This window comes from Gracilinanus agilis, chromosome 3 (genome assembly GCF_016433145.1).
Source record: "Gracilinanus agilis isolate LMUSP501 chromosome 3, AgileGrace, whole genome shotgun sequence".
Taxonomy (NCBI): Eukaryota; Metazoa; Chordata; class Mammalia; order Didelphimorphia; family Didelphidae; genus Gracilinanus; species Gracilinanus agilis.
In genome coordinates, this window is record NC_058132.1 from 50,272,265 (window position 1) to 50,298,311 (window position 26,047).

Here is a 26,047-nt window from a genome sequence, read left to right on the forward strand (position 1 = left end):
GTGTGTGTGTGTGTGTGTGTGTGTGTGTGTGTATGTGTGTTGGGGAGGGTGGATCTTATCTTTATGGGATCCAATAAGGTCAATTGATTCGTATCCCAAGAAGAAAAGAAGATATTGATAAATATATAACATTGTTATTATCAACATGGTAACTAGAAGAAATTTACTTACAGAAAATAATGACAAACTATATAGGATGAAATGTATATATATATATATATATATATATATATATATATATATATGTGTGTGTGTGTGTGTGTGTGTGTGTGTGTGTGTGTGTGTGTCAGGCAGGAGAGTAGGTGTTTTATCCTAGAGATAATAGGGAATCGCTGGAGTTTATTGATTTGGGGAAGGTGGGGGTTGACGTGTTCAGACTTGTTCTTTAGAAAAATCACTTTTACTAGTGAGGAAGATGATAGATTGGGGTGAGGTGAGTGGGGAGGGGAGAGACGTAAAACACTAGACTACTTTCAAGACTATTGTATGATCTAGGAGAGAGCTATTGAGGGCCTGGACTAAGGTGGTTGGTGACCAAGTGAGTAGAGAGAAGGGGTCGGATGCGAGAGATCCGGCAAAGTGAATAGTCAAAGATGACCCCTCTCTTTCTCTTCTCTTGATGTTCTTTCTCTGTCTCTCTTGGTCCATCCCTGTTTCTGTCTCTGTCTCATAATAATAATAACCAGCATTTGTAGAGTATTTACTATGTGCCAGGTATTGTGCTAAGCATTTTATATTTCCTCATTTAGTTCTCAAGATAATCCTGAAAGTAGATGCTATTTTTATCTTCATTTTAAAGCTGAGGAAACTGAAGCAAATAGAGGTTAAGTGACTTGGCCAGGGTCACAGCTAATAAGAGTCTGAAACTAGGTTTAAATACAGGTTTTTCTAACTCTAGGCTAGCGCCTGGGACACGTAATTGTTTCTATCTCTGTCTCTCTCTTTCCTCTTTATGTCTCTCTCTCAACCCTTATCTTCAGTCTGTTTCTCTATCTCTGTCTCTCTGTATCTCTGCCTGTCTCTGTGTCTCTGTCTCTTTCTCCTGCCCTCATCTTTCTTTTTCTCTTCGCTCACTTGCTACATAAGCTAGCAAATGCTCTTTCCATTTGAGATTAATTACACGAGAACTGACTCCCTCTCTGTAAAGAAGACAAGACTGCTGAACAAAATACATCACAGACTGCAGGTCAGATTCCTTATTGGAAAAAAAAAATCTTGAATCAAAAGATTTTCAAGCTGTAGGCAATATTCCCATCCAGAACCACCCATCCCTGAGAAGGGATCCCCCTCCTTCTACCACATACCCAATAAGTAAGCAGTTATCCAACTCATGCTTTAGGACTTCAAATGAAAGGGAAGCCATCACTGCTCTAGTCTTCCCATTCCCCTTTGGGACAGCTCTAGCTGGGAGAAAGTTTTCCCCAACATTAAGCCCCAATATATCTCTCTGTGACTTCCCTTCTTTGCTCCTGTTTCTGCCCTCTGAGGCCAAATAGGATAAATGGATCTCTCCTCCCCATTTGGAGCCCTACAGAGACTTGACAATATCTATCATATCGCCCCCACCACCACCCCTTCCCGGGTCTCCTCTTTTTGAGAAGAGGAAGAGGCTGATCCGCAGTATATGTCATGGACTCAAGGCCTTTCACCATCCTGGTTGCCCTCCTCTGCACACTCCCCATTTTATCATTGCCTCTCCTATCTATGGCACCTAGAATGGAAAATGACTTCAAATGTGGCTGGAGAAGAGAAGAACAACAGTCTTCCTTATCCTGGCCATAGTGCCTTTCAGCACAACCTTTTATTACAATATCTTTCTTGGCCACCCTATTCCACTGTTGACTCAATCAACAGATACTGATCACGTGCTGGACACTGGACCCATATTGAGCTGGCAGTTTGCTGAAACCCATAGATTGTTTTCAGATAAATTGCGATCTAAATCTGCCTCCCCCATCTTGTATTTGTGAGGTCGATTTCTCGAACCCAAGTTCAAGACTTTACACCTATTTGATTTCATCTTATTAGCTCATGCCTAATATATTTACGTCTCAACATCTTTTAGGATCCTGATTTTGACATTCGATGTGTGTCTTCCCCTTCCGGCTTTGTGTCGTCTGCCCGTTTGATGAGCCAACTTTCTATGTTTTTATCCAAGTATGTTAAACAGCACCAGAACCAGCACAGATCCCTGAGATACTCAACTGGAGTGGCCCAACTGACAATGGAACCTGTGAAAGTCTTTTATGGCCTGGACATTCAACCATTTCTGAAACCCTCTGATTGTTTTATCATCTGGCCCTCATCTTACCATCTTAGCTTTAAGTGTAATGAGAGAAAAAAACTATATGAAGGAGGCAACTAGGTGGATTGAGAGTCAGCTAGAGATAGAAGGTCCAGCATGGCAGCTGGGTGGCTCAGTGGATTGAAAGCCAGGCCTAGAAATGGGAGGCCCTAGGTTCAAATTTGACTTTAGACACTTCCCAGCTGTGTGACCCTGGGCAAGTCACTTAACTCCCTTTGCCTAGCCCTCACTACTCTTCTGCTTTGGAACCAATACACAGTATTGATCCTAAGATGGTAGGATTAAAAAATTATAATTCAAATTCAACCTCAGATACTTCCTAGCTGTGTGACCCTGGGCAAGTCACTTAACTCCCATTGTCTAACCCTTACAGCCCTTATGTCTTGGAACCAATACACAGTATTGATTCTAAGATGGAAGGTAAGGGTTTTTATTAATTTTTTTTAAAAAGATCTAGAGTTCAAATCTGACCTCAGATACTTCGTAGCTATATGACCATGGACAAGTCACATAACCCCCATTGTAACCCTTACAGCTTCTGCCTTGGAACCAATGCACAGTATTAATTCTAAGATGGAAGGTAAGCATTAAAAAAAAAAAAAGCATGAAATGATTGGCTAAAATCTTCAGTGATCTCTATTTATAGGTTTTCCCTAGCTTATTAGTTTAGCAATCTTCCCGGTTCCAAAAAAAAAAAAAATGGGACTGAGGTTAGTCTAACATGATCTGCCCTTAAGGAAGGCAAGGGAACTTTTAGAGCAAATCATGGTTGTTATTCAGTTGTATTAAGTTGTGTCTAACTCTTTGTGACCCCATTTGTGGCTTTCTTGGCAGAGATACTGGAGTGACTTGCTATTTTCTTCTCCAGCTCATTTAACAGATGAGGAAACTGAGGCAAACAGGGTTAAGTAATTTGCTCAGGATCACACAGCTAGGAAAGTTCCAAAGCCAGATTTGAACTCGTGAAGATGAGTTTTCCTGACTTCAGACTGGTGACTCTAGCCACTGAGCCCCCTAGCTGCCCCTTGTAGCAAATGCCTTCCTATAAAATCTTCATCTCTCAAAATAATGGGGTTTGGCTCCTGCAAACTGTCTTGTTTTCTCAAAGGACAGATTCTATGTAATTAAGTAAATCATAGAAATTAAGATCTGGAAGGAAGCTTCGAGATCATTTAGCTCAGAAGTTCTTCACCTTTAAGTGTTCATGAATTTTCTTTTAAAAATATGTTGATAACTATTTCAAGAAAACTTATTTCCTGTATATTTCCCATATATGTTATTTTATGGTTTTTTTAAAGATATTTCTGAGAAGGTGTCCATAATTACCCCCAGACTGCCAATGGAGTCCATGTCACAAAAAAAGGCATAAACTCCTGACTTAATCCAATCCCCTCACTTAAAAAAAATAATTGTATTGGTATCTTTTGTTTTCATATCACATATTTCCCTTTGTACCCTACCCTCTTCCCCTCCCAGAGAGCCACCCCTTAAAAGAAAGAATAAAAAAAGAAGGGGCGGAATTCAACAAATCGAGCACTGAAAAAGCCTGATGTTGAATGCAGTGTTCTAGATCTATGGTCCTCTACCTTTGCAAAGAAGGGACAGAGATGTACTTTCTTAGCTGTCTTCTGGGGGACAAGTCTGGCTATAAAAATTGTCAAGCATTATTTTGAATGTTCCCCCTTTTACAAAGAAGGCAATTGGGGTATAGAGAAGTTAATTGACTTTGTCAGTGAGTTAGAGGCAAAGTCAGGAATAGAACCCAGATTTCTGACTCCCTGCCCCATGCTGAGGTCTCTTCCAGCTCTGATTCCTCTGAACTGATGTCTTCAGGTCCTTTCCTGCTCTAAAATCCCATGAGTTTGATTTTCTAGGACAAGTTCCCTCCAGGCTCCCTGAGGCACAGCCCCAATTGTCCCCAAGGTCTAGAGATGGGCTTCCTCAGCAGGTGAGTCTGATCAGGCCATCACCTGCCAAGGGAGGCACTCTTGACTGGTGGAGAGGAGGCAATGGATGCCATGGCAACGCCCCTGCAACCTGGCCTGAGCTCTGAGCTTCTGGAAGAAGCAGGCCTGCAGCTCATCCTCTGCAAAAAAAAAAAAAAGCAAAGGCAGGCTGTGAGAATGGGTTTCAGAGTGCAGAGGAAGGGCTGGGCTCAGGAAGCCCAGCTAGGTCTGGTCCCGGATGTCCCTTCTTTTCCCTCTTACTCCCAGGCATCTCTTCTGCCTCCTGCCCTCTTCTCTTAGCTTCCTGTCTTCCTAAACAAACTTGCCTTTTTAGATATGGAATTTTTCAGAGATTTCTGATATTTTCTATTTCCTATTTCTGTGCAGCTTAGTGAAAAAGTATTTCCTTTTTACTTCTTTTTTCCCCTCTCTTCTCCTCTCTCCTCTTCTCCCCTCTCCTTCTCTCCCATTCTTTCCCTTCTTTTCTTCTCTTCTTCCTTCCTCTCCCTTCTCTTTTGTCTTTCCCCCTCTCCATACTAACCCTCTACCCTTCTTCCTCTTCCTCCTCTCTCTTTTCCCTTTATATTCTCCCTTCCCTCTCCCCCTTTCTCACTCCTTCTCTTCTCTCCCTCTTCCTACTGCCCCCTCCTTTCATGGTCTATCCTGCTAAAGTCATCAGAAAATTTTTAATTTTTGCTCTTTAGTATCTCAGAGGGTAGAGATACTCCCAGTTGTTCATCTATGTGGCCCCTGGCCAGGATTTGTTCCCTGGGCCTCATTTATAAATTTAAGGAATAAAATGAATGATTTCTGAGGTCTCTCCCAACTCTAAAAGTCTATGCTCATGGGGGCAGCTGATTAGCTCAGTGGATTGAGACCCAGGGCTAGAGATGGGAGGTCCTACGTTCAAATCTGGCCTCAGACACTTCCCAGCTGTGTGACCCTGGGCAAGTCACTTGACCCCCATTGCCTAGCCCTTACCACTCTTCTGCCTTGAAGCCAAAACACAGTATTGACTCCAAGATGGAAGGTGAGGGTTTAAAAAAATAAAAACAAAAAATAAAAGTCTATGCTCTAAAGACAGTCACTTCTAACAATCTGTTATAAGATCCTTCTGAGGCTTCATGTCCTGTGGTCTAAGTTCTCTCTCTTTGACCTGACATGTTCTGGCTGTGATCCTCTATTCTAAGATCTAACATTTTGTGTTCTATGGTCCCCTTCACCTCTGATGTTTTATGTTCTCAGCTCTGATTCTACAGGTTCTAAGCTCCTTTCCAATTCTGGCATCCTCTGTTTTAGGGTCTCTCCATCTCCAACATTTTCCATTCTTTGATAATACATAAACAGTCTGAGCTTTGGAAGAGCTCTCCAGGGATGCCAGAGATGCTGTTTTCTAGGACATTTCTATTTTATTTGGTAAAGCACCAGACAAAAGATTTAGCCCATCTTAAAATCCCCCACACCCTCTTACCCCAGTTCCTTGGCAGAGAAGCTCTCAGTCTGCCAGCTTCCAAGATCAGCAGCTCTCTCGTGGTTGTGTGTTTCAGACTCTGACAGCCTGTCCAGCCCCACTCGCCTTAGTCTGTCAGAAGGAGAGGAGCAGATGGACCGACTGCAGCAGGTGGAGCTGGTACGAACCACCCCCATGTCCCACTGGAAAGCAGGGACCGTTCAGACCTGGCTGGAGGTAGTCATGGCTATGCCTATGTATGTCAAGGCTTGTGCAGAGAATGTGAAGAGTGGGAAGGTAAGAACACTCAAATTCTTCCCAACTTAGTTGGGAGTGCATAATTGTCCCTTCTCTGGGCCTCAGTTTCCCCCAAAATAAGTAAAATAGGAAAGCTATCCTAGGGAGCGTCAGTTTCCCAAAATATAAATAAAATGAGGAAAATGCCCCAGGGTGCCTCAGTTTCCCCATACATAAAATGAAGAAGCTGTCCTGGGGGGACTCAGTTTCCCCAAATATAAATAAAATGAGGAAAATGCTCCAGGGGACCTCAGTTTCCCCATACATAAAATAAGGAAACTGTCCTAGGGAACCTCAGTTTCCCCATACAGAAATAAAATGAGGAAGCTGTCTTAAGGGTCTTTCCAGCTCTCTGAGAGGACTCTTTAAATTAGTGCTGCTGCTCATATTATGTTTGGAATAATTTTCCTCTTTTAGAATCTTTCCTTCCTTACAAGGGCTACATGGAGGTGGGGACAGAGGGGTCTGGGCACAGCTAGGTGGCTCAGTGGCTTGAGAGCCAGGCTTAGAGATGGGAGTTTCTGGGTTTAAACTTGGCCCCAGTCATTTCCTAGCTGTGTGACCCTGAGTAAGTCACTTTACTCCCCCCCATTGCCTAGCCCTTACTATTCTTCTATCTTAGAACCAACACACAATATTCATTCTAAGATGGAAGATAGCAGTTTTTATAAAATTTTTCTTAAAGAAAAAAAAAGAATCTCATGATAAGAATGTATGCAGGTCTGGAAGCAGAGAGGTCTGATTCTCCTACTAACTCATTATGTAACTTTTTTAAAAATACAATTTAATTTTTTTTCAATTACATGGAGAAACAATTTTTCATTAATTAATTCATTTTCATTTTTACTGACACACAAAACACTAGTATTGCTTTTCTTTGTTATTGTCATGCAAAACACTAGAAGCAATTTTTGACCATTGTTTTCTGACATTTTTCAATTCAGATCCTCTCCTTTCCCAACTCCTAGAGGTGGTGAATAGTCTGATACAGGTGATGGGGTGGGGGGGGGGGCGAGGAGTCTCCCCTCCCCAGCCTGGGTGAAGTGGCAAGAGAAGGAGAGTTGCTTTAGGAAGCTTCTCAGTCCCTGACTACAACTTCTTAGCTGTGTGACCTTAATGTCTCTGGGACTCAATTGCTGTATCTATAAAATAAAAACAAAGATACTCTTTTTTTTTTGCACTAATCTTATGATTTCATTAATACAGGGAACTCTAGGTGAGTAAGCTCCATCCACTAGGGCATGGTGGCCACTTCTCTGAAATTTCTAGTCAGAGAACTACCATGAACATGAGCCTCTGGGCCAGGTTCTGTTGCCCAAGACTCCAGAGCCAGGGTGGGTCAAAGGGAAGACCCAAACCAGGTCTTCCTGGCTCCAGTAATGGCTGTTTTATTGATTCATATCCACTGGGTTATACAATAATCTATCAGTGACTGTTGGGAGGGAGTGGTAGTAGCATTAGTAGTTGTAGTAGTAGTTTTTTTGTTTGTTTGTTAATTTACCAAGAACTTAATTTATTTTCAGAAATAGAAACCTCTTTTCAGGGGGACCTTTTTACACAGACCTCAAAGCTTCATGTGCTAGAATAAGGGGATTAGAGGAATGAGGAAGGGAAAAAAGGATGGAGGGGTAAAAAGAGGGGTGTAGTGTTGTAGGGAACAAGAAAGATCTAAAAGGGACTGGGACCACATTGGGGGTAATGATGTAGGAGACAAGGTGGGCTGGAGGCTCCTGTGGGGAGCAGCAGTAGCAGTAGTGGTGGTAGTAGTAGTAGTAGTAGTAATGGTGGTGGTGGTGATGGTGGCAGTAGTAGTAGTGGTGGTGGGAGTAGTAGTAGTGATGGTGGTAGTGGTGGTGGTGGTAGTAGTAGTGATGGTGGTAGTGGTGGTGGTGGTAGTAGTAATGGTGGTGGTGGTAGTAGTAGTGATGGTGGTAGTGGTGGTGGTGGTGGTGGTAATAGTAATGGTGGTGGTAGTAGTAGTAATAGAAGTAGTAGTAGTAGCAGCAGCAATAGTAGTAGTCATAATGGTAGCAGTAGTGGTAGTAGGCAAGTAGGTGGCACAGTGGATAGAGCAATGGACCTGGAATCAGGAATACTCATCTTCCTGAGTTCAAATCTGGCCTCAGATTCCTCGGTGTGACCTTGGACAAGGCACTTAACCCAGTGTGCCTCAGTTTCCTCATCTGTAAAGTGAGCTGGAGGAGGGAATGGCAAATCACTCCAGTATCTTTGCCAAGAAAACCCCAAATGGAGTCACAAAGAGTCAGTCGTGGCTGGAAACACCTGAACAAGAACAATGAGCCCGGGTTCATAGTAGCACTATAATTACTGTCATCAGTGATGATGATGATGATGATAATCTTCATGTCAATAACAACAATTAACTTCTATAAATTGCAAAATACTTTTTACATACTATCTTATCTGATTCAATCCTCCAAACCACCCTTTGAAATAGGTACTATTATTATTTCCATTTTATAGATAAGGAAACTGAGTCATAGGAGAGGCTAAGTGACTTGCCCAGGGTGGCATAACTAGTTAAGTATCTGAGGCAAGATCCAACATCCCGAGTCTGATGCCTACATGAGACTGCCTGCCTGCCTTTGAGGTCTGCTTATTATCCTCTAAGTCAATGATAAGTTCTTACATTATGTTATTCCATGTTGTATTCTATCATAGCATCATCTCTCAGATCACTTTATTCTATTTGTTTGCATTGTATTCATTGTTACATATTATAATATAATACATTATATATAAGATTATTCTATCTAGATGATAAACTTCTTTCAAAGTTGTGGAAAAAAGAAAATTAAATCATAATTGGGGTTATACTTTGCAAAGTGAAAAAGGGTTGGCCAACTGGGAGGAATGAAGAAGTCATTGGTGGTTCCACAGCTCATGATGCCCCCTAAGACCTCTGACTCTCTGTAGCCTATGAGGGACAGAGAGAAGGGCCTCCTAGAGTACCGCTGGGACCTGAGCTTCCATGTCCTCCCGGGCACAGGTCCTGCTGAGTCTGAGTGATGAAGACCTGGAGACTGGCCTTGGCGTGTGCAGCTCCCTACACCGCCGAAAGCTCCGGCTGGCGATTGAGGACTACAGAGATGCAGAGACTGGCAAATGGTAAGCTTCTCTCCCTCCTTCACCCTGGCAGGCTCACTACCCTCCTCTCCCCTTCTTCCCTCTCGATCCTGAGAGCTCTTTCAAGAGTACACCTTTGGAGAGGTGGCATCATAGGGCAGAAAGAACTTTAAATATGGATTCAGAAGACTCTACTTCCTGGCTTGATGACCTTGAGGGAATTGTTTTTAGTTTCCTGGACTTTTGTTTCTTTCTTTTGATCTTAAAATGCGTTTTATTTGGACACAACAATCACTTCTTTAGAGGTGAGGTGGATGCAGTAAACAGAGTACTAGGTTTGAAGCCAAGAAGATTTGAGTTCAAATTCACTATTCATAATCTGTGATGATCTTTTATGTTACCAGTGTTTGGTTGGGAAAAGCTACGCTGTAGAGTATGAGCCCATTTTCAGATGAGGAAACTGAAGCAGACAGAGATTGTACAGACACTCTTCCAGAGTCTGGATTTGAACTCTGGTCTTCCTGACTCCTAGTCTAGCACTCTATCCACAGTACCACCTAGCTGCTATGCTACCTTGTGTATTCTCTAGTTGCCTTCTACAAACTCTTGCTCTCAGAATAGTCATCAAATCATTACTTTGATCATTTTCAGAAAGGCTGTGACAACTGACTCCCCTAGAGCTCCACTCATCATCCCTGTGACTTCATAAATCACAACACTCTTCCCTGTCCATAATTCCCTTACATAGTTGTCTCTTACTAGAATGTAAGCTCCTCGAGGGCAGGGACTATCTTGCTTTGCTATTTTTATTATAGCCACTTAGCATTGTGCTTTGTCACATAATAAGCATTAATAAAAGCTTTTCATTCATTATTTCCTCTGGCATCTTCAAAGTCCTTTGAATTTCCTTTTTTACCCTTAAAAATTTTTGTTCCTTCCACTGAAGCCTCTCTTTTTAACTAGCAAAAACAGCAAAGCAAAATCAATCAGCACAGGGGCTACATCTGGCAGTGTATTAGACATTCTGCATCCATATTTCCCCACATCTCCAAAGATAGGAGGGAGGTACCATTACTTTGTCTCTTCTATGGGTCCCAAGATGGTATTTGACAAATATAGAGCATTTTAACATTCTTTTCATCTACATTATTTTAGTCTCTGTGTCTGTTGTTTGCTCAGTTCTACTTAATTCAATCTGCCCCAGTTCAGACACATCTCCCCTGAATTCCTCAGTTTTCTCATCTGTAAAATGAGTTGGAGAAGGAAATGGCAATTCATCATTTCCTACACTGTATTAATATCCCATTATTTTCATCATGTAACACAATTTTCCAACCACCCACAAATCAATGGGCTTTCATTTTGTTTCCAGTTTCTTTATTCATTGCTAGGAATATTTTGTTATCTATGGAGCCATTCTCTTTGACCTTCTTGGGGTACAAACAGTGACTTCTATTACATTATTTCAAATTGTTTTCCAGAATACTTAGACCAATTTGCAACTCTACCAAGAGTGTATGAATGTGCCTTTTCTCCCACGACCCACCTAACATTGACAATTTCTATCATTTGTCATATTTGCCCATTTGTTGAGTGTAAAGCAAAACCCTAGAGTTGTTTCCATTTGCATCTCTTTATTTTTAGTGAATTGGCACAATCTTGCCGATGATTGTTAATTAATTGATTGTTAATTAACTGAAAGCTTTCAGTTTCTTCTTTAAGACTACCTTTATGCTCTTATCCATTATCTATTAGTAATTCAAAGCCCTTTATTTTCCCCAGAGTTTATTTATTTATTTTTATTGATTAAGAACATTTTCCCATGGTTACAAGATTCATGTTCTTTCCCTCCCCTCCTTCCAACCCCCTCCCATAGCCAACACCCAATTCCATTGGGTCAAAGCCCTTTAAAAAGAAATCTTCTCAAGCAAAATGAATTCTTCAGGAATTAGCAGGTTCCCTTTCACTAAAGATTTTCAAGCCAAAATGGTCTCTTGTTAGAATAGGGATTCTTGGACATGATTCAGACTAAATGGACTTTGATATCTTTTCCAACTCTCTAATTCTTTGAGTTTAGGGTCCCATCAAAATCTCTAAGGTCTCTTCCAGTTCACAACCAATCAATCAAATCACATACATTCATTAAGGCACCTACTGTATACCAGATATATTGGTTGGGACTGAGAGCTGGCCTCCAAGCCAGAAAGGCTTGTGTTCAAGTCCTGCCTCTCATATGTACTGACTGTGTAAGCCCAGCCAAGTAAGTCACTTAAGAAAACTTTCAAGGACTGTAAGTTACAGGACAGGTGCTGACCCTCATTGGTAGAGGCAATTGACTGACATTTGAGCATCTTTTATATCAATGAAATAATACACACAGTCCTTGTCCCTGTGTGCTAGGCACTGTGCTAAGGCTTGACAATAAAATGAGAAAAAGAAAAAAAGAAAAACAGTTCCAGCCCTCAAGGGACTTAATTTCTACCAGAGTCCTAGCATTGTGTGAAAAACAGGTGGAAAGGGACATTCAGAGGGTGGAAGGACCGGAAGAAAAATTTGAAGCAATTTTGCTGCTTCTCTCAACATCTTGTTCATGTCAGTTTGGCTGTACCTTGGACAGCTCCCCCACCATGTGCCTTCAAGAGGAAGTCTGGCAGACCCACAATGAAGAAGACCTGGGTTCCAACCCAACCTGGGAGGCAATATGAATGACCTCAGGCCAGTAACTAATTTCTCTGAGCTCTGGTTTCCTTAACTGGAACACAATGATAATATAATGTCAATAGTTTCCACTTCTCTGGGTTACTACCAAAATCCAATGATATGGAGCTTATAAAGCATTTTACAACCTGGAATTAATGGCAGTGGATTTTTCCAGTGTGGAATTCCTTCCACTGGCATAAATCACAACCCACTGATGACTTAGCAGATAAATTCTAAGGAGTTTCCTGGGGCAAATAGAAGTGAAATGACTTATTCCATGTTAGTAAGCATCAGACGTGGAATTTGAACACAGGTTTTCTGGTCTCTAAGCCTAGTATTCTGACCACTATGCTTTACTGCACTACATATTTAATAATAGGAGGTGATCAGAGAAGCCTCCTTGACCTGCTAGAACAAGGCAGCTTTCTTGTAACTTGGTATGATGGGAGATCCCATAAAGCTAGAGCACTCATGCTCAGATCTGTGGTAGGTACCCCTACCACCTAGGTTGAGGGAACTTTCTCAATCACTTCCTAATAAATATACAATGATGCCTATGTGTGTTTACACACACATACTTTGCATAAACACATAGATACACATATGTGTATCACATGATATCCATGTGTACACATGTTTAGGTACATATACACACGTCAGATATTTTTGTTGTCCTCCATATGCCACTTTGCACATCCCACAACTCTCCTTTTCTCCCTCTCTCCCTTTCTCTTCACTACCTTAGTTTTCCCCAGGGCTAAGAGGTAGGTGAGTTGGGGGTATTCACATATTCCCTTTAGCCCTATCTAGGGGAGAATGAGTACACACTTAGCCCTTGGGGCGGCAGGAAGGAGAGAGGCACTTTATAAACTTGACACATTTTGTTTTGCATAATTATTTCCTTCACTGGTTCCCCCATCATTTTTTGCTCAGTTAATTAATCAAATCTGGTGGTGTATGCTATTATTTGCACAACCAGCTTTGCAGATTTTTAAATAGGTTGGTTTGAAGCCAGAAAGCTATACCAATGAGACCTGAGGAGGAGTTCTATAAAGTAAGAAGGAAAAGAGATTGGAGACAGAGACAGAGACAGAGACAGAGAGACAAACTTCAGAAATTCTTGTACCAGGTCTAGCCCAAATAAAAAATGTGACAATTATAGCATTTATATAGCCTTAAAAAAATCCTTACCTTCTGTTTTAGAATCAATACTATATATTTTTTCCAAGGCAGAAAGGTATTAAGAGCTAGGCAATTGAGGTTAAGTGACTTGCCCAAGATCACACAACTCAGAAGTGTCTGAGGACAGATTTGAACCCCAAACCTTCTATCTCCAGACCTGGCTTTCTATCCACTGAGCCACCCATCTGCCCTATCCTTTAATTTTTGAAGATTTACAGATACATATATAAAGAAAAATAACTCTCTCTCCCTCCCCACCCTCCACACACATACACAAACCCTACAACAACAGCCTGGAACCATTATACCTACTTTACATTTGAGGAAACTGAGACTGAGAGAGATATTATGTATTAGTTCCAAGGCAGTAGAGCAGTAAGGACTAGGTAATGTGGCTTAAGTGACTTGGCCAGGGTATACAAATCTGGTTTGAGACCAGATTTGAACTCAGGACTTCCTAATTCCATCCAGTACTCTATCCACTGTACAGCCTAGTTATCCTCGACATGAAGAGGATTCTTGATCTTTTTTAATTCTACAGCTGAAGTCTTTTACAATTTGAGAATTCAAATACCAATAGCTAACATTTGTTTAGCCCTTCCTAATACCCCTTGACCAGTGATAGGGAACTCACTATATCTTGAGGAAGTCCATTCTGTTTTAAGACAGTTTTAATTATTAGGAAGATACTGGTTTTTCCCCCACCTGCAAGCCTAACCTGGCCTTTTTATATTCAATCAACTAACAAGCATTTATGAAGTGTCTACTGTGTACCAGCCACTATACTAGGCACTGGGGATACAAGTCCAATAAACGGACTATCCATGGAGAGGTTACAATTTCTCACAAGGAAGATGAGAATATATATAAGGATATACAGAAGAAATGCAGAGACTAAATACAGAGAAGCTAAACACCCCTACAGTTCTCCAACTTCTAGCTCCTGGAACCAAGCAAAACAGATCTATCCAGCACTTAGCATCATACGTGGCACACAGTAGTTGCTTAATAAATGCTGTTGGTTGAGTGACTGGCACAGGAAAGCCTTCCAAATATCTGAAGATGGCTTTCAAATTAGGGTTTGGCTGAACTCTAGACTGTATAATGAGAAGTATATAGGGCAATCCTCAAAAGAGAGGTAAGAGCTAGGTTCAGGAGAAGAACTTAAATTTTTCTAGAGATAATAGGGGGCTACTAGAGTTTATTTAGTATAGGGCTGACATGGACAGTCCTAGGCTTAAGAGAAATCACTTTGGCAGCTGTACAGAAGACGGATTGTTGTACAAAGAGACCTGGAGCAAGGAGATCAGATAGAAAACTGTTGTAATAGCCCAGGCCAAAACTGATGATGACCTGGATCAGGGAAGTGATCTTGTAAGTGAACCGAGGCGGGACAGATGGGAAAGATACTGTGGGACTTGAATGGAAAACACTTGCCAACTGGTTGTCTAGAGGGGGGAGGGAGGAACGAAGGAAGGAAAGATTTTATGACCAATTACAGTAGTTGTAATCAGGGGTCTAAGGCAGGTAGGTGGCACAGAGGATAGAGCACTGAGCTTGGAGTCATGAAGACTTGAGTTCAAATCCAACCTCAGACACTTCCTAGCAGTGTGGCCACGGGCAAATCATTTAGCGTCCGTTTGTCATTGGAGAAGAAAATGGCAAACCACTCCAGTGTCTTTGCCAAGAAAATTCCATGGACAGAGGTCCGTGGGTTCACAACTGAAAAAACTGAACAACAACTAGAATTCCAGGCTAGTTCTGCCATTTATTAATTATGTGGCCTGAGGCTTCTCTGTAACTCTGGTTCCCTATCTGAATGACAAGAACACTAAAACAAGAACTTCCCATATCACAAGATTGTTATGAGAAAAATGCTCTGTAAACTGCAGACTTTTATAGAAAGGAGAACTAACCGTGTGATCTGTTAGGCTAGGAGTCAAGAGATATGCGTTCAAATCCTGCCTCTGACACTGATGAGCTGAATGACCTTGGGCCTATCACCTCTTCCTCTAAAATCCATAAGCCCCTGGATCATAGATATAGGCAAAAGAAGGGACCTTAAAGGCTATTTGGTCCAGCCCTCATATTTTACAGATAAGGAAACTGAGGCCAAAAGAAATTAAATGGCCTATCTAAGGTGTCCAGGTCATACATATGGGAAATGGAATTTAAAACCATATCCTCAGACTCTAGAGCCAAAGCTCTTTCCACTATACCATTATATAAATGTGACAACCTGTTACTATACTTTGGACAAAGAGAAGCTCATCCAACAGAGTCTGTCAATCTGGAAACAAGTGGACACTCAGAAACAAGGGGTAGATAGTCTAAGGTGAGATTACTTATGTGTCCAATCACACTGCCCTTGTCTAAGCTGTGCCTGGGGCATCTACCTAGTTGACCCCTTCTTAGTTAAAATAGTTTCCACATCGTTTGGTGTCTTCAGTTTCCCGAGCACTGGAATTAAAATTAGAGGTAGTGTTGTTCAGAGGAAAGACACCTAGATTTGGGACCAAAATGGCTTGAGTTCAAATCTAGACTTTTCTATTCATGGTGTCTGTCCTCCTCTATAAAGGGGTTGAACTAACTCATTCCGAAGGTCCCTTCTAAGGATGCTATAAAGCTTGAGACCAAAAAATGCTCATCCAGGAAAGAAAAGGAAGAAAGGACTCTCTGAGGACCCTCCCAAGAGTCTTGTTTGACTTCATTCTCCCCTTTGATCGCTCCCATGATGTTCCTCCTTAGATTATGCTGCTCTCTAACTAGGAGCTACCTCCTCTCTGCTGGTCTTTAAAGCCCCTAAACCAGATGGACCCCCAAAATCTGCTTCCTCTGATCAAGCCAGTTTGAGGCCATTCCTGTTGTCATCCTGCCACCGTGTGGCCAAGAGCTGTTTGACAGCACTGGTTCCCCTCCAGGCTAAGGACAACCATGGGAGGATGGCCAAAATGGTAAGGAGTTGGAGATGACCTCCAGAGCCATGGAATCCAACCCCTTCGTTTTACAGAGAAGGTCCAGAGAGGCCACATTACTTGCCCAAGGCCACACCAAGTAAATGGAAGAACTGGAAATCTAACTTGGGGCTTTTGACCACAAATCCAATCTTCCTCAGCTATTTGTTGGGAACCCACAGTACAGAGCCCTGTGCTTTAAAAATTGCCAGGCTGCTGCCGAGCAAAATAAGCAGAACCAGGAGAATATTGAACACAGTAACAGCAATATTATACAATGATCAGCTGTGAAAATTTGGCTACTCTCAGGAATGTACTGATCTGGGACAATCCTGAAAGACTTAGGACGGGGAATGAACCATTGGAGTCAATGAATGTGGATCGAAGCAGACTATGTATCACAACAGTGTATTTATGGTTTTATTTGGGGGTTTCGGTTTTGTATGAGTGTGCTCTTACAACAGTGACCAATATGGAAGTGTGTTTTGCATGTTAATAAAAAATTTAAAAATAAAATAAAATTGTCAGTGAAGGGGCAGCTGGGTGCTTAGTGGATAAAGTGTTAGGCCTGGAAAAAAGAGATTCTGGGTTCAAATCTAGCCTCAGGCACTTCTTAGCTGTGTGACACTAGGTAAATCACTTAACCCTTTTTGCCTACCCTGTACTGCTCCTCTGCCTTGGAACTGATACTTAGCATCGGTTCTAAGACAGAAGGTAGGTGGAATAGCTAAATGATGGAGAGTCAGGCCTTGAGATGGGAAATCCTCGGTGCAAATATGGCCTCAGACACTTCCTAACTGTATGACTCTGGCCAAGTCATTTAATCGCCATTGCCGCACCCTTACCACTCTTCTGCTTGAGACCAATACATAGTAGTGACTCTAAGATGGAAGGTAAGGGGTTAAAAAAATTGGGGATGACACTGAGGTAACAAAGATGAGAGACTGGAAGGAAGTAGGAGGTGGTGCCCTAGCAAAGTTCTGAAGCTGTGTATTTGGAGGGAAAGAAAATGAATAAGCCTTGTTTTGGACTTATTGGGTTTTGAGGTGCCTTTAAATCAGCATGTCTGAAATGCCCAATAATCAGTTAGTTGTGGATTCAAGTCTGGGGCTTAGGAAAGAGACTGAGGCTACAGAGAGATAATCAAACCCATGGAAGCTGATGAAATCACCAAGAGAGACATCTACACAGAAAAAAGATAGGGCCCTCCAGGAGGATGTCCATGGTCAGTGGGCAAGGCATAGTGAATTCAGCAAAGAAAATTGAGAAAATGTCATCAGAGAGATTAGAGGACTACAGACACAACAATCTGCTTCTTCTGATTTCAGAAACAGTATCATGTAATGGAAAGAGGATTAGGGGTTAGGAGACTTGGGTCTGAATCATGGTTCTTCATTTTCCTAATTGTGTGACTTTGGATAAGTCTTTCAACTTCTCTGTGCCTCAGTTTCCCCACCTGTAAAATGAGGGAATTGGACCAGATGATATCCAAGGTCCCTTGTAACTCTTCATCTACATTCCTATGAATGCCTATGGTATATGGGGGTGGGGGTGGATGAGTAGACATGGATCCTTAGAGGACATAAAAGGTAGGTGACTATGATAATATGTGGGCATTTAAATCCATGCTCTGAAACATGTCAGGAATTCTGGGCAGCTGTATCCGACTGTGCTGGGGATGTATGTCTTTTTTCCTTCCTATCTCTAGCTCTTCTGCTCTGTGATGCTTTCTTCTCTATTTACATCTCCCTCTGTCTGTATCTTTCTCTGATTTTTAAAAATTTTCTGTCTCTAATTCTCTGCCAGTGTCACTTTCTCTCCTCTCATCTCTCTCAGTGTCACTCTCTGTTTACTTCCTCCTCTTTCCCTGTCTGTCTCCATCTCCCTCTCATTGTCTGTTTAATATAGTCAATTTCCATTGCTCTCCGTATCTCCCTGTCCCCCACGACTTACTGTCTTTCTCTCCTTTCTCTCTCCTATCTCCTCTCTTTCATCAGACAATGATAGTAGTGACAGGACCAGAATATGCCTTCCTCTTTCCTTTCTAACTCTCCTGTCTCCTCTCTCTGTCTTCTTCCTGTTCTTAATCTTATCTTTGTCCCTGACCTCATTTCTTCTCATTGTTCTGCCTCTGTCTGTCTCTTGATGTGTCTCTGTTCTGCCCCCATCCCTATCTTTGGGTGCTTTTCTCTGAGTCCACTTTTTGTTCTCTCCTTGATCAGCTTATCAAAAGCCTCTGACCTAGACCACCACTGGGTGGCTAAGGCATGGCTCAATGACATCGGCCTGCCCCAGTACTCCCAGGCTTTCCACAACCACCTCATCGATGGTAGGATGCTTAACTCACTGATGAAGCGAGATCTGGAGAAGCACCTGAATGTGTCCAAGAAATTCCACCAGGTCAGCATCCTGCTAGGGATACAGCTTCTCTACCAAGTGAACTTCAGCAAGGAGGTAAGGACAATGGAGCAAGTGAGATGCCCTCCAACCTGGGCTCTAGCCTAAACCAAGAAAGTGCTGATCCTAAATCTAGGTATCCTCTTCAAGAGCCTAATCAACCTCTCCCTCTCCCTGAGGCTTTCCATGAAAGGAAGCTGGCCTCAGCAAAATTGGCCTAATAGAGAAAGAATCTGGGTTTGGGTTTAGAGGACCTAAGTTTGAACCTTAGCTCTGCCATAAACTACCTGTGTGGCCATGAACAGGATGGTTCCACTCTCTAAGGACTCAGCTTCTCCATCTGTAAAATGAGGGGAGTTGGACCAAATGGCCTCTAATGGCCTTTCCAGCTCTAAAACTAGGATGAAGTAATTTGGACTCATGGAGACCAAGCTCAACCAGTGGTATCCAATGATAATGATGATGACAATGGCAATGACAATAACAATGATAGTGATGATGACGATGGTGTTGGTGATGATAATAATGTTGACAGTGATAACAATGACAATAATGATGATGATGATGATATCTAGTATTTCCAGATTGAGTTAGCTCGATATATCAAGGCTAAGAGTCTGGGGAATACATGGGATATATTTTATTTTACCCCCATTTTACTTCTCTTTTCCCATCTCTCTTAGCATTATCCTCTTTTTTACCCCTAGTTTTATATTTTTACTTACCACACCCTCTATGTATACTTCTAACTACTATGATAATGTTAACAATTTTTTTAAACCCTTACTTACCTTCCATCTTGGAGTCAATACTGTGTATTGGTTCCAAGGCAGAAGAGTGGTAAGAACTAGGCAATGAGGGTTAAGTGACTTGCCCAGGGTCACACATCTAGGACGTGTCTGAGGCCAGATTTGAACCTAGGACCTCCCATCTCTAGGCCTGGCTCTCAATTCACTGAGCTACCCAGCTGCCCCCAATGTTAACAATTTTTAAGAGTTACAGATATCATTTTTCCATGTAGGAATATAAGCCATTTGACATTATTGAAGCCCTTAATTTTTTTCTCTTTCTCATTTACATTTTTATACTTCTTTTGGATTTTATATTTGGGCCTCATATTTTCTGTTTAAGTCTGGTCTTTTCTTTAGGAATGCTTGGAAATCTCCTATTTTATTAAATGATCATAATTTCCTCTGAAAGAATATAGCCAGTTTTGCTGGGTAGTTGATTCTTGGTTGTAAACCCAGTTCCCTTGCCTTTTAGAATATCAAATTCCAAGCCTTTCATTCCTTCCACGTGGAGGCTGCCAGATCCTGTGTGATCCTGATGGAGACTCCATGATATCTGAATTGTTTGTTTCTAGTCACTTGTATTATTTTCTCTTTTGCCTGGGAGCTCTTGAATTGGCTATAATATTCCTGGGAGTTGTCATTTGATTATTTAATGCAGGAGGTGTAATGCGGGATTTATGCAAGATCTCTTGCATTTGCAAAATTACCCTAGGCAATCCTGTCAGTTGGGAGAATGGAACTCTGGCTCAGCAGGTGCCAGTCCCAGGAGCTGACAGTTTGAGCTGGGACTATAAAAACCTCTGCAAAACTAACCTGGGGGTTCTGATTTCCTTGACCTCACCCAGACACCCAGCTACCCCTGACATCCCCTTGGGGACCCCGGGGAGGTTGAATAGAGGTTGAAGGAAGGCTTGGGTTATGGAAAGCAGGCAGATTTAGCTTAGAATAGTAATAGAGTAAGAATAGGAGCTAAGAAACCCTTTTCTTGTTTTGCAATGCTTAGATAGGAATAAGAGGATAGTTTAGTTTAGTCTTAGTGTAAGGTATAGAATTCCTTGAGAACTTAGGGACCTGGAAATGTTGAAAGGTGTGAATTTCCAAAAGACAAATGAGCAAATTGTAATGCAGGATTTATGCAAGATCTCTTGCATTTGCAAAATTTCCCTAAGCAATCCTGTCAGTTAGGAGAATGGAACTCTGGCCCAGCAGGTGCCAGTCCCAGGAGCTGACACTTTGAGCTGGGACTATAAAAACCCCTGCAAAACCAACCTGGGGGTTCTGATTTCCTTGACCTCACCCAGACACCCAGCTAGACAGATATGTTTGTTAACTTGATATAGAGGTGTCCCTGTTGCTAGGCTACTCTAATCTAAATCCTGTCCACTTTCCACAACCCAAACCTCCCTTCAACCTCCCTTCAACCTCCCCAGGGTTCCCAAGGGGAAGTCAGGGGTAGCTAGGTGTCTGGATGAGGTCAAGGAAATCAGAACCCCCAGGTTGGTTTTGCAGGGGTTTTTATAGTCCCAGCTCAAAGTGTCAGCTCCTGGGACTGGCACCTGCTGGGCCAGAGTTCCATTCTCCTAACTGACAGGATTGCCTAGAGTAATTTTTGCAAATGCAAGAGATCTTGCATAAATCCTGCATTACAGAGGTGATCTGTGGATTCTTTCAATCTCTATTTTACCCACTTGTTCAAGAATATCAGGGCAGTTTTCTCAGATAATTTCCTGTAGTATGATGTCTAGGCTTTTTTTGTCATGACTTTCAGGTAGTCCAATAATTCTCAAATTGTCTCTCCTGGATCTGTTTTCTAAGTCAATTGTTTTTTCAATGAAGTATTTCATGTTTTCTTCTATTTTTTCATTGTTTTGATTTTGTCCGATTGTTTCTTGATGTCTTAGGAAGTCATTAGCTTCTAATTGCTCAATTCTGATTTTTAAAGACTGAATTTCTTCCATGACCTTTTGATCCTTCTTTTCCAATTGTCTATTCTTCTTTCAAGTTATTCTTTTCATCCTTTTACTTTTTTGCCTTGTTTTCTAATTGGTCAGTTCTGGCTTTTAAGACCATTTTCTTGTTCTAAATCATGTGCCTGTTTCCAGATGACCTATTTTGCTTTCTAAGCTGTTGTTTTCCTTTTCCCATTTTTCTTCAACCTGTCTTATTTGATTTTTTAATTCCTTTTTGAGCTCTTCCAGAGCCTGAGTACAATTCCCTGGATTTTTTTTGAGGTTTTGCTTAAAGTTCCTTGGATCTCATCATCTGTTGGTTCTGTTCTTAGGTCTTTATCCCCGGAGAAGCTTTCAATTATTACCTCCTTCTTTTTTTTAACACCCCACCACACCCTGCCCTCAGAACTACAAACTAGTCCCTCTGTTGGTTTACTGGACAAGGGGCATTTGAGCTGCTCTGCCCTAAGGGGAATTTTCAGTTTTCTCTGTCCTCTGTTGGTATACTGGATTAAACTGGTTGAGCTGACTGGGCTTGCTAATATGTCCTGAGGCCAAATCTTCACTGTAACCAGCTGCCACAGCAGCTGATGGTAACCAACCAGATGGCATCTCTCTCCCCAAGCTCCTCCCTGCCAGCTGTCAGAGTCTTGGACCTCACATAGTGGATCTGAGGTGTTTGGTTGAGATTGCAGCTCCCTCCCTGGAATGCTGGAATTAGCCCACATCTGATCACAGGTCTTAGTCTTATTTCCCATTTCTTCCTTATACCATGGAAATTGACTCTCTCTCTGCCTACCTTTCAAGTTGTGCTCAGCAGGAGAGTCCTATGGTTCTGTCTTGTTGTTGGGCTTGGATTTCTGTCTTTTTTGAAGCACTTTTTTTTAAAAGATTGGTATCGAAGGATAGCCAGAGAGGTTTGGGCTTTTGCTGCTCCTAAGCTACCATCTTGACTCCACCCCACCCAAGTCCTACAGAGTATCTTCTCTCCTCACTCTTCTTCTCCCCAAAACTGGGGAATACATAGGGAGGGGTGAAAAAAAATAAAAAGGGCTTCTGTGGAGGTTGATATTTGTTTAACTCATAAAAACATGCAAAATAGCACTAGTCCTTTGGGAGTCAATCGTTCATATATATTTTATAAGAGAATCTGCCCAAGTCATGCTAGTTATGGAATTTTCCTCAGTCTAGAGAAATGGCAGTGCAAACTACTGCCAAGTGGTTCAGAGATGTCCCCAGGTCTGGTCGTTGAACATAATATCCAAGGGTTTAGGTTACTATGCTCCTCTCCTCCAGAAAAGGTATACCTCAGAACCTTTGCCATCTGTGTTAGAGCAACCAGCACATAATGGACAAATAAGTGGATTTGGCATCAAAGGCTTGAGTCCTCAGTGCTGTTAACGGTTGTGCTCACTTAATCTCCAGGCTTCAGGCTCTACATCTATAAGATGGGGTGGCTAAAGGAAATAATCTCTCAGGCACCTTCCAACTCTAAATCCTAGGGCATTATGAAGTACTCTTTCCATTTCTCAGACAGAAAAACTGAGGAATTGAAGGGAGCTAGAAGGACTTAGATTGGGCAATGATAGCAGAATATCCATGCTGCTTTCCTTGCTCAGATTTCATTAATTTCTTAAAATTTAAAAGTCTGTGTGCTATTCTCAGCTCATTAGGTTTTTTATTCTTAAAGGTTCTCCAGGAGCGACGGGCTCGTTGTGAGACACAGAACATTGACCCTGTGGTCTGGACAAACCAGCGAGTGCTCAAGTGGGTACGGGACATTGACCTAAAGGTATGGAGCTTCTGGGAACCTGATTAAAATGCAAGTCTAGGTTAATGGGTATGCAAATGTTGGTGCATATTTATATTTTTCTAGGTTTTAGCTATTAGCTGATGCTCTGATCTGACCCATTAATCAATAGGCATTTATGAAGCACTTTCTGTGTACAGGACATTCTGCTATGTGCTGGGGACACAAAGAAAAAAAAATGCCTGCCCTGAAGGAGCTTCTAATCTAATGGAGGTGACGATATATATGTATAGGTAGATATACAATATATATAGAAAAGATAGAAAACTTTAGAGGGAAAGGTACTAGCATCAAGCCTGAAGAAGGTAGCTCTTTGCGTCATCATAAAAGAAACCAGAGATTCCAGGATAGTGATGGCAAACCTTTTAGAGATGGAGTGCTGGACCCCACCTCCACCCTACCACCAGACCTAGTGACATGACCCTCCCCCCACTGAGTGCTGGGTGCACCATGCCCCCCCATCCCATACAGAGGAGGGAGGAAGAACTCCTATTGGGCTATTGGATGGGTGAAGTGAGGAATGTCCTCATAGAGTAGAGAGGTATAGGGGAGTGGCCCAAGCATTCCATTCCCCTCTAACTCTGCTGCCTGTGAGCTGCCCACCCTACCCCATGTGCACTCCCATTGGGCTACTGAGTAGAGGGGTGAGGGAATGTGAAAAAACGTCATCAGGCATGGTGAAGAGAAGGAGGAGAGCAACCCCACCTGAGTCCCTCTGCCTTTCTAGTAATGAACTCTGGAGGGGGAAGAAGCCTCATGCCCACAGAAAGCACTCTGCATGCCATCTTTGGCACTCTTGCCATAGGTTCACCATCACTGTTCTAGGAGATGGAGATAAGGATGAAAATTATTCCAGGCATGGGGAACAATCACTATAAAGACATGGTGATGGGAAATGGAGTGTCTGTGTAAGGAACAGCAAGTAGGAAAAGATGACTGAACCAGAAAGTGCCTGGAGAAGAGGGTGTTGCCCTCATAATAAGAAAAAGTATGCTGTCCTCTAAGTTACAGCCATATTTGGTATGAATTTTTCTAAGGATCAGCATGATAAAGTGGAAGAAACCTTGAACTATATGTCAGGAAACCTGGCTTGTATGTAGCTGTATGATTGTGGATAGGTTCTTCACTTCTCAACTTCATCCATAAAATGGAGAGGAGGGAGAGAAAGAGAGAGACAGAGAGAGAGAGAGACAAAGAGAGAGAGAAAGAGAGACAGAGAGAAGGGGAGGGAAGAAAGAGGGAGAGAAGGGGAGAGAAGGGGAGAGGGAGAAAAGGAGAGAGAGAGGAAATAGGGTACGATCCCTTCTGTCACATAGGTCAGAGCTGTCCCCAGGTCTGGCCACCAGCCATGACACCCAGAGGTTCAGGCTACTCTGCTTCCTGTCTCCAGAAACAGCTCAGCATGGCAGAGCTGCCCTTGGAGATCTATATTTTATGTAGACTTCAGGTATAAAATTCTTGTATTCCTTACCTCAGAGAACTATTGTTTAGCAAGTGCTATATAAAAGTACAATGGCATTGTGTCATTATCTGTAGTAGTGGGGTAGGTAGGACAGAAACATTCATACTCCCTTGCCTAGTCCAATTGTAAGTAACTAACGGAGCACATTTGCCAATGGCTGGCAAGGATTAGAAATGAAGTCAGGGACTCTTCTCCAGGCATAATGAATGGATAAGGCATGTTAATGACTCACAGAATGGCACATAATAGGGACAGCTAGGTGGTGCAGTGGATAGAACACCAGAGCTGCAGTTGGGAGTTCCTGGGTTCAAATCTGGCCTCTGACACTTCCTGGTTGTGTGAGTCTGGGCAAGTCATTTAACCCCATATATCTAGCCTTTGTCTTCTGAGTTAGAGTTGTTACTAAGATATAAGAGTTGTTTGTTTTATTTTTTTTAATGGCACATACTAGAAAGAACATTGGAGGACCTGGATTCAAATCTGCCTCACAGTCTTACTACCTGTGTGATATTGAGAAAGTCCCTTAAATTCTCTAAACTTCAGTTTCCTCACTTTTAAAATGATAGGTTGGACTAGATGACCTCTGAGGTCCCTTCCAGCTCTGTCTTAGTTAGCATTCCTAGAGCTCTCTGCCATCAGAGGTGACATGACCTGCAGAAGTCCCCAAAGGAAATGAAACCCACGATCTTCATTAAGACTAATCCTGTAGCCACCAGACTAAAGCCACCTATACCTCCATCCCTGATTTTGTCTTCTAGGAGTATGCTGACAACTTGACCAACAGTGGGGTCCATGGAGCCGTGCTGGTCCTAGAGCCCACATTCACAGCAGAAGCCATGGCAACAGCCCTGGGTATCCCCAGTGGGAGGCACATCCTTCGGAGGCACCTGGCTGAGGAGATGAGCACAATCATCAATCCTGCCAGGTGAGTGTCACCCACATCTCTGTTTGTTTCTGGGGCCTTCTGGGGGGAGAGGGATAGGCCAAGAGACTTCAGTGTAGGAGCCAAGAGAGATTACCTGGGATTTATTTTTATTTGAGAAGAAAGAAAGAAAGAGAGAGAGAGAGAGAGAGAGAGAGAGAGAGAGAGAGAGAGAGAGAGAGAGGAACAGTTTTAGTAGATTTGAGGGCATAGAAGGCTTTAGTCAATAATTAACAAATATGTTTTCAGTATCTACTATGTGGTAGGCACTGTACTAAATACTAGGGATATAAATGAAAAGCAAACCCCATTCTCTAGGAACTTATAATCTGTTGGAAGAAGACAATTCATAAAAGAAAAGTTTGGGAATTTTTTTGGTGGTAGAGTGAACTGATGTGGAGAGAAGGTATCCTGTGTTGGAGAATGGTGGAGAAATTTTTTAAAAATCCCAAAATAAGTATTGCAGAGAATTAAAAGATATACAAAAGAGTACAGCAGGCAGAAAATGAGATGTCTATGAAATGTTGTTTTTAAGCATTAGGAAGAAAACAGTGATGATGAAATGAAAGTCTGTCTTTATTGGAGGACCTTGGTTTAAGAGATACTGTTATTGTGACTGGCCCTTTTTCTTGCCAAAATACTTTCTATGAATATAAATTTTAGAACAGTTCCTGATCTGCCTTGATAGATCAATGTTTCCTCATTGGAGGTAATTATATGCATGCACCAAAATAAAATATAATTTTATCTACTAAGAAGATGGATGAGTAATGGAATGGTAGATAGATAGATGGA

The 26,047-nt window shown here is 42.1% G+C and overlaps 1 protein-coding gene across 1 annotated transcript in view; it reads left to right on the forward strand.

Moving 5' to 3' along the window:
* The window catches only part of KAZN (kazrin, periplakin interacting protein), a 621,239-nt gene that overhangs the window by 579,138 nt on the left and 16,054 nt on the right, over positions 1–26,047 (forward strand). Inside the window, exons 8-12 of the mRNA XM_044668681.1 lie at positions 5,799–5,998; positions 9,009–9,127; positions 18,144–18,375; positions 22,749–22,850; positions 25,089–25,255. Coding sequence (XP_044524616.1) covers positions 5,799–5,998; positions 9,009–9,127; positions 18,144–18,375; positions 22,749–22,850; positions 25,089–25,255 — 820 coding nt within the window. The remainder of the gene's footprint in view (positions 1–5,798; positions 5,999–9,008; positions 9,128–18,143; positions 18,376–22,748; positions 22,851–25,088; positions 25,256–26,047) is intronic.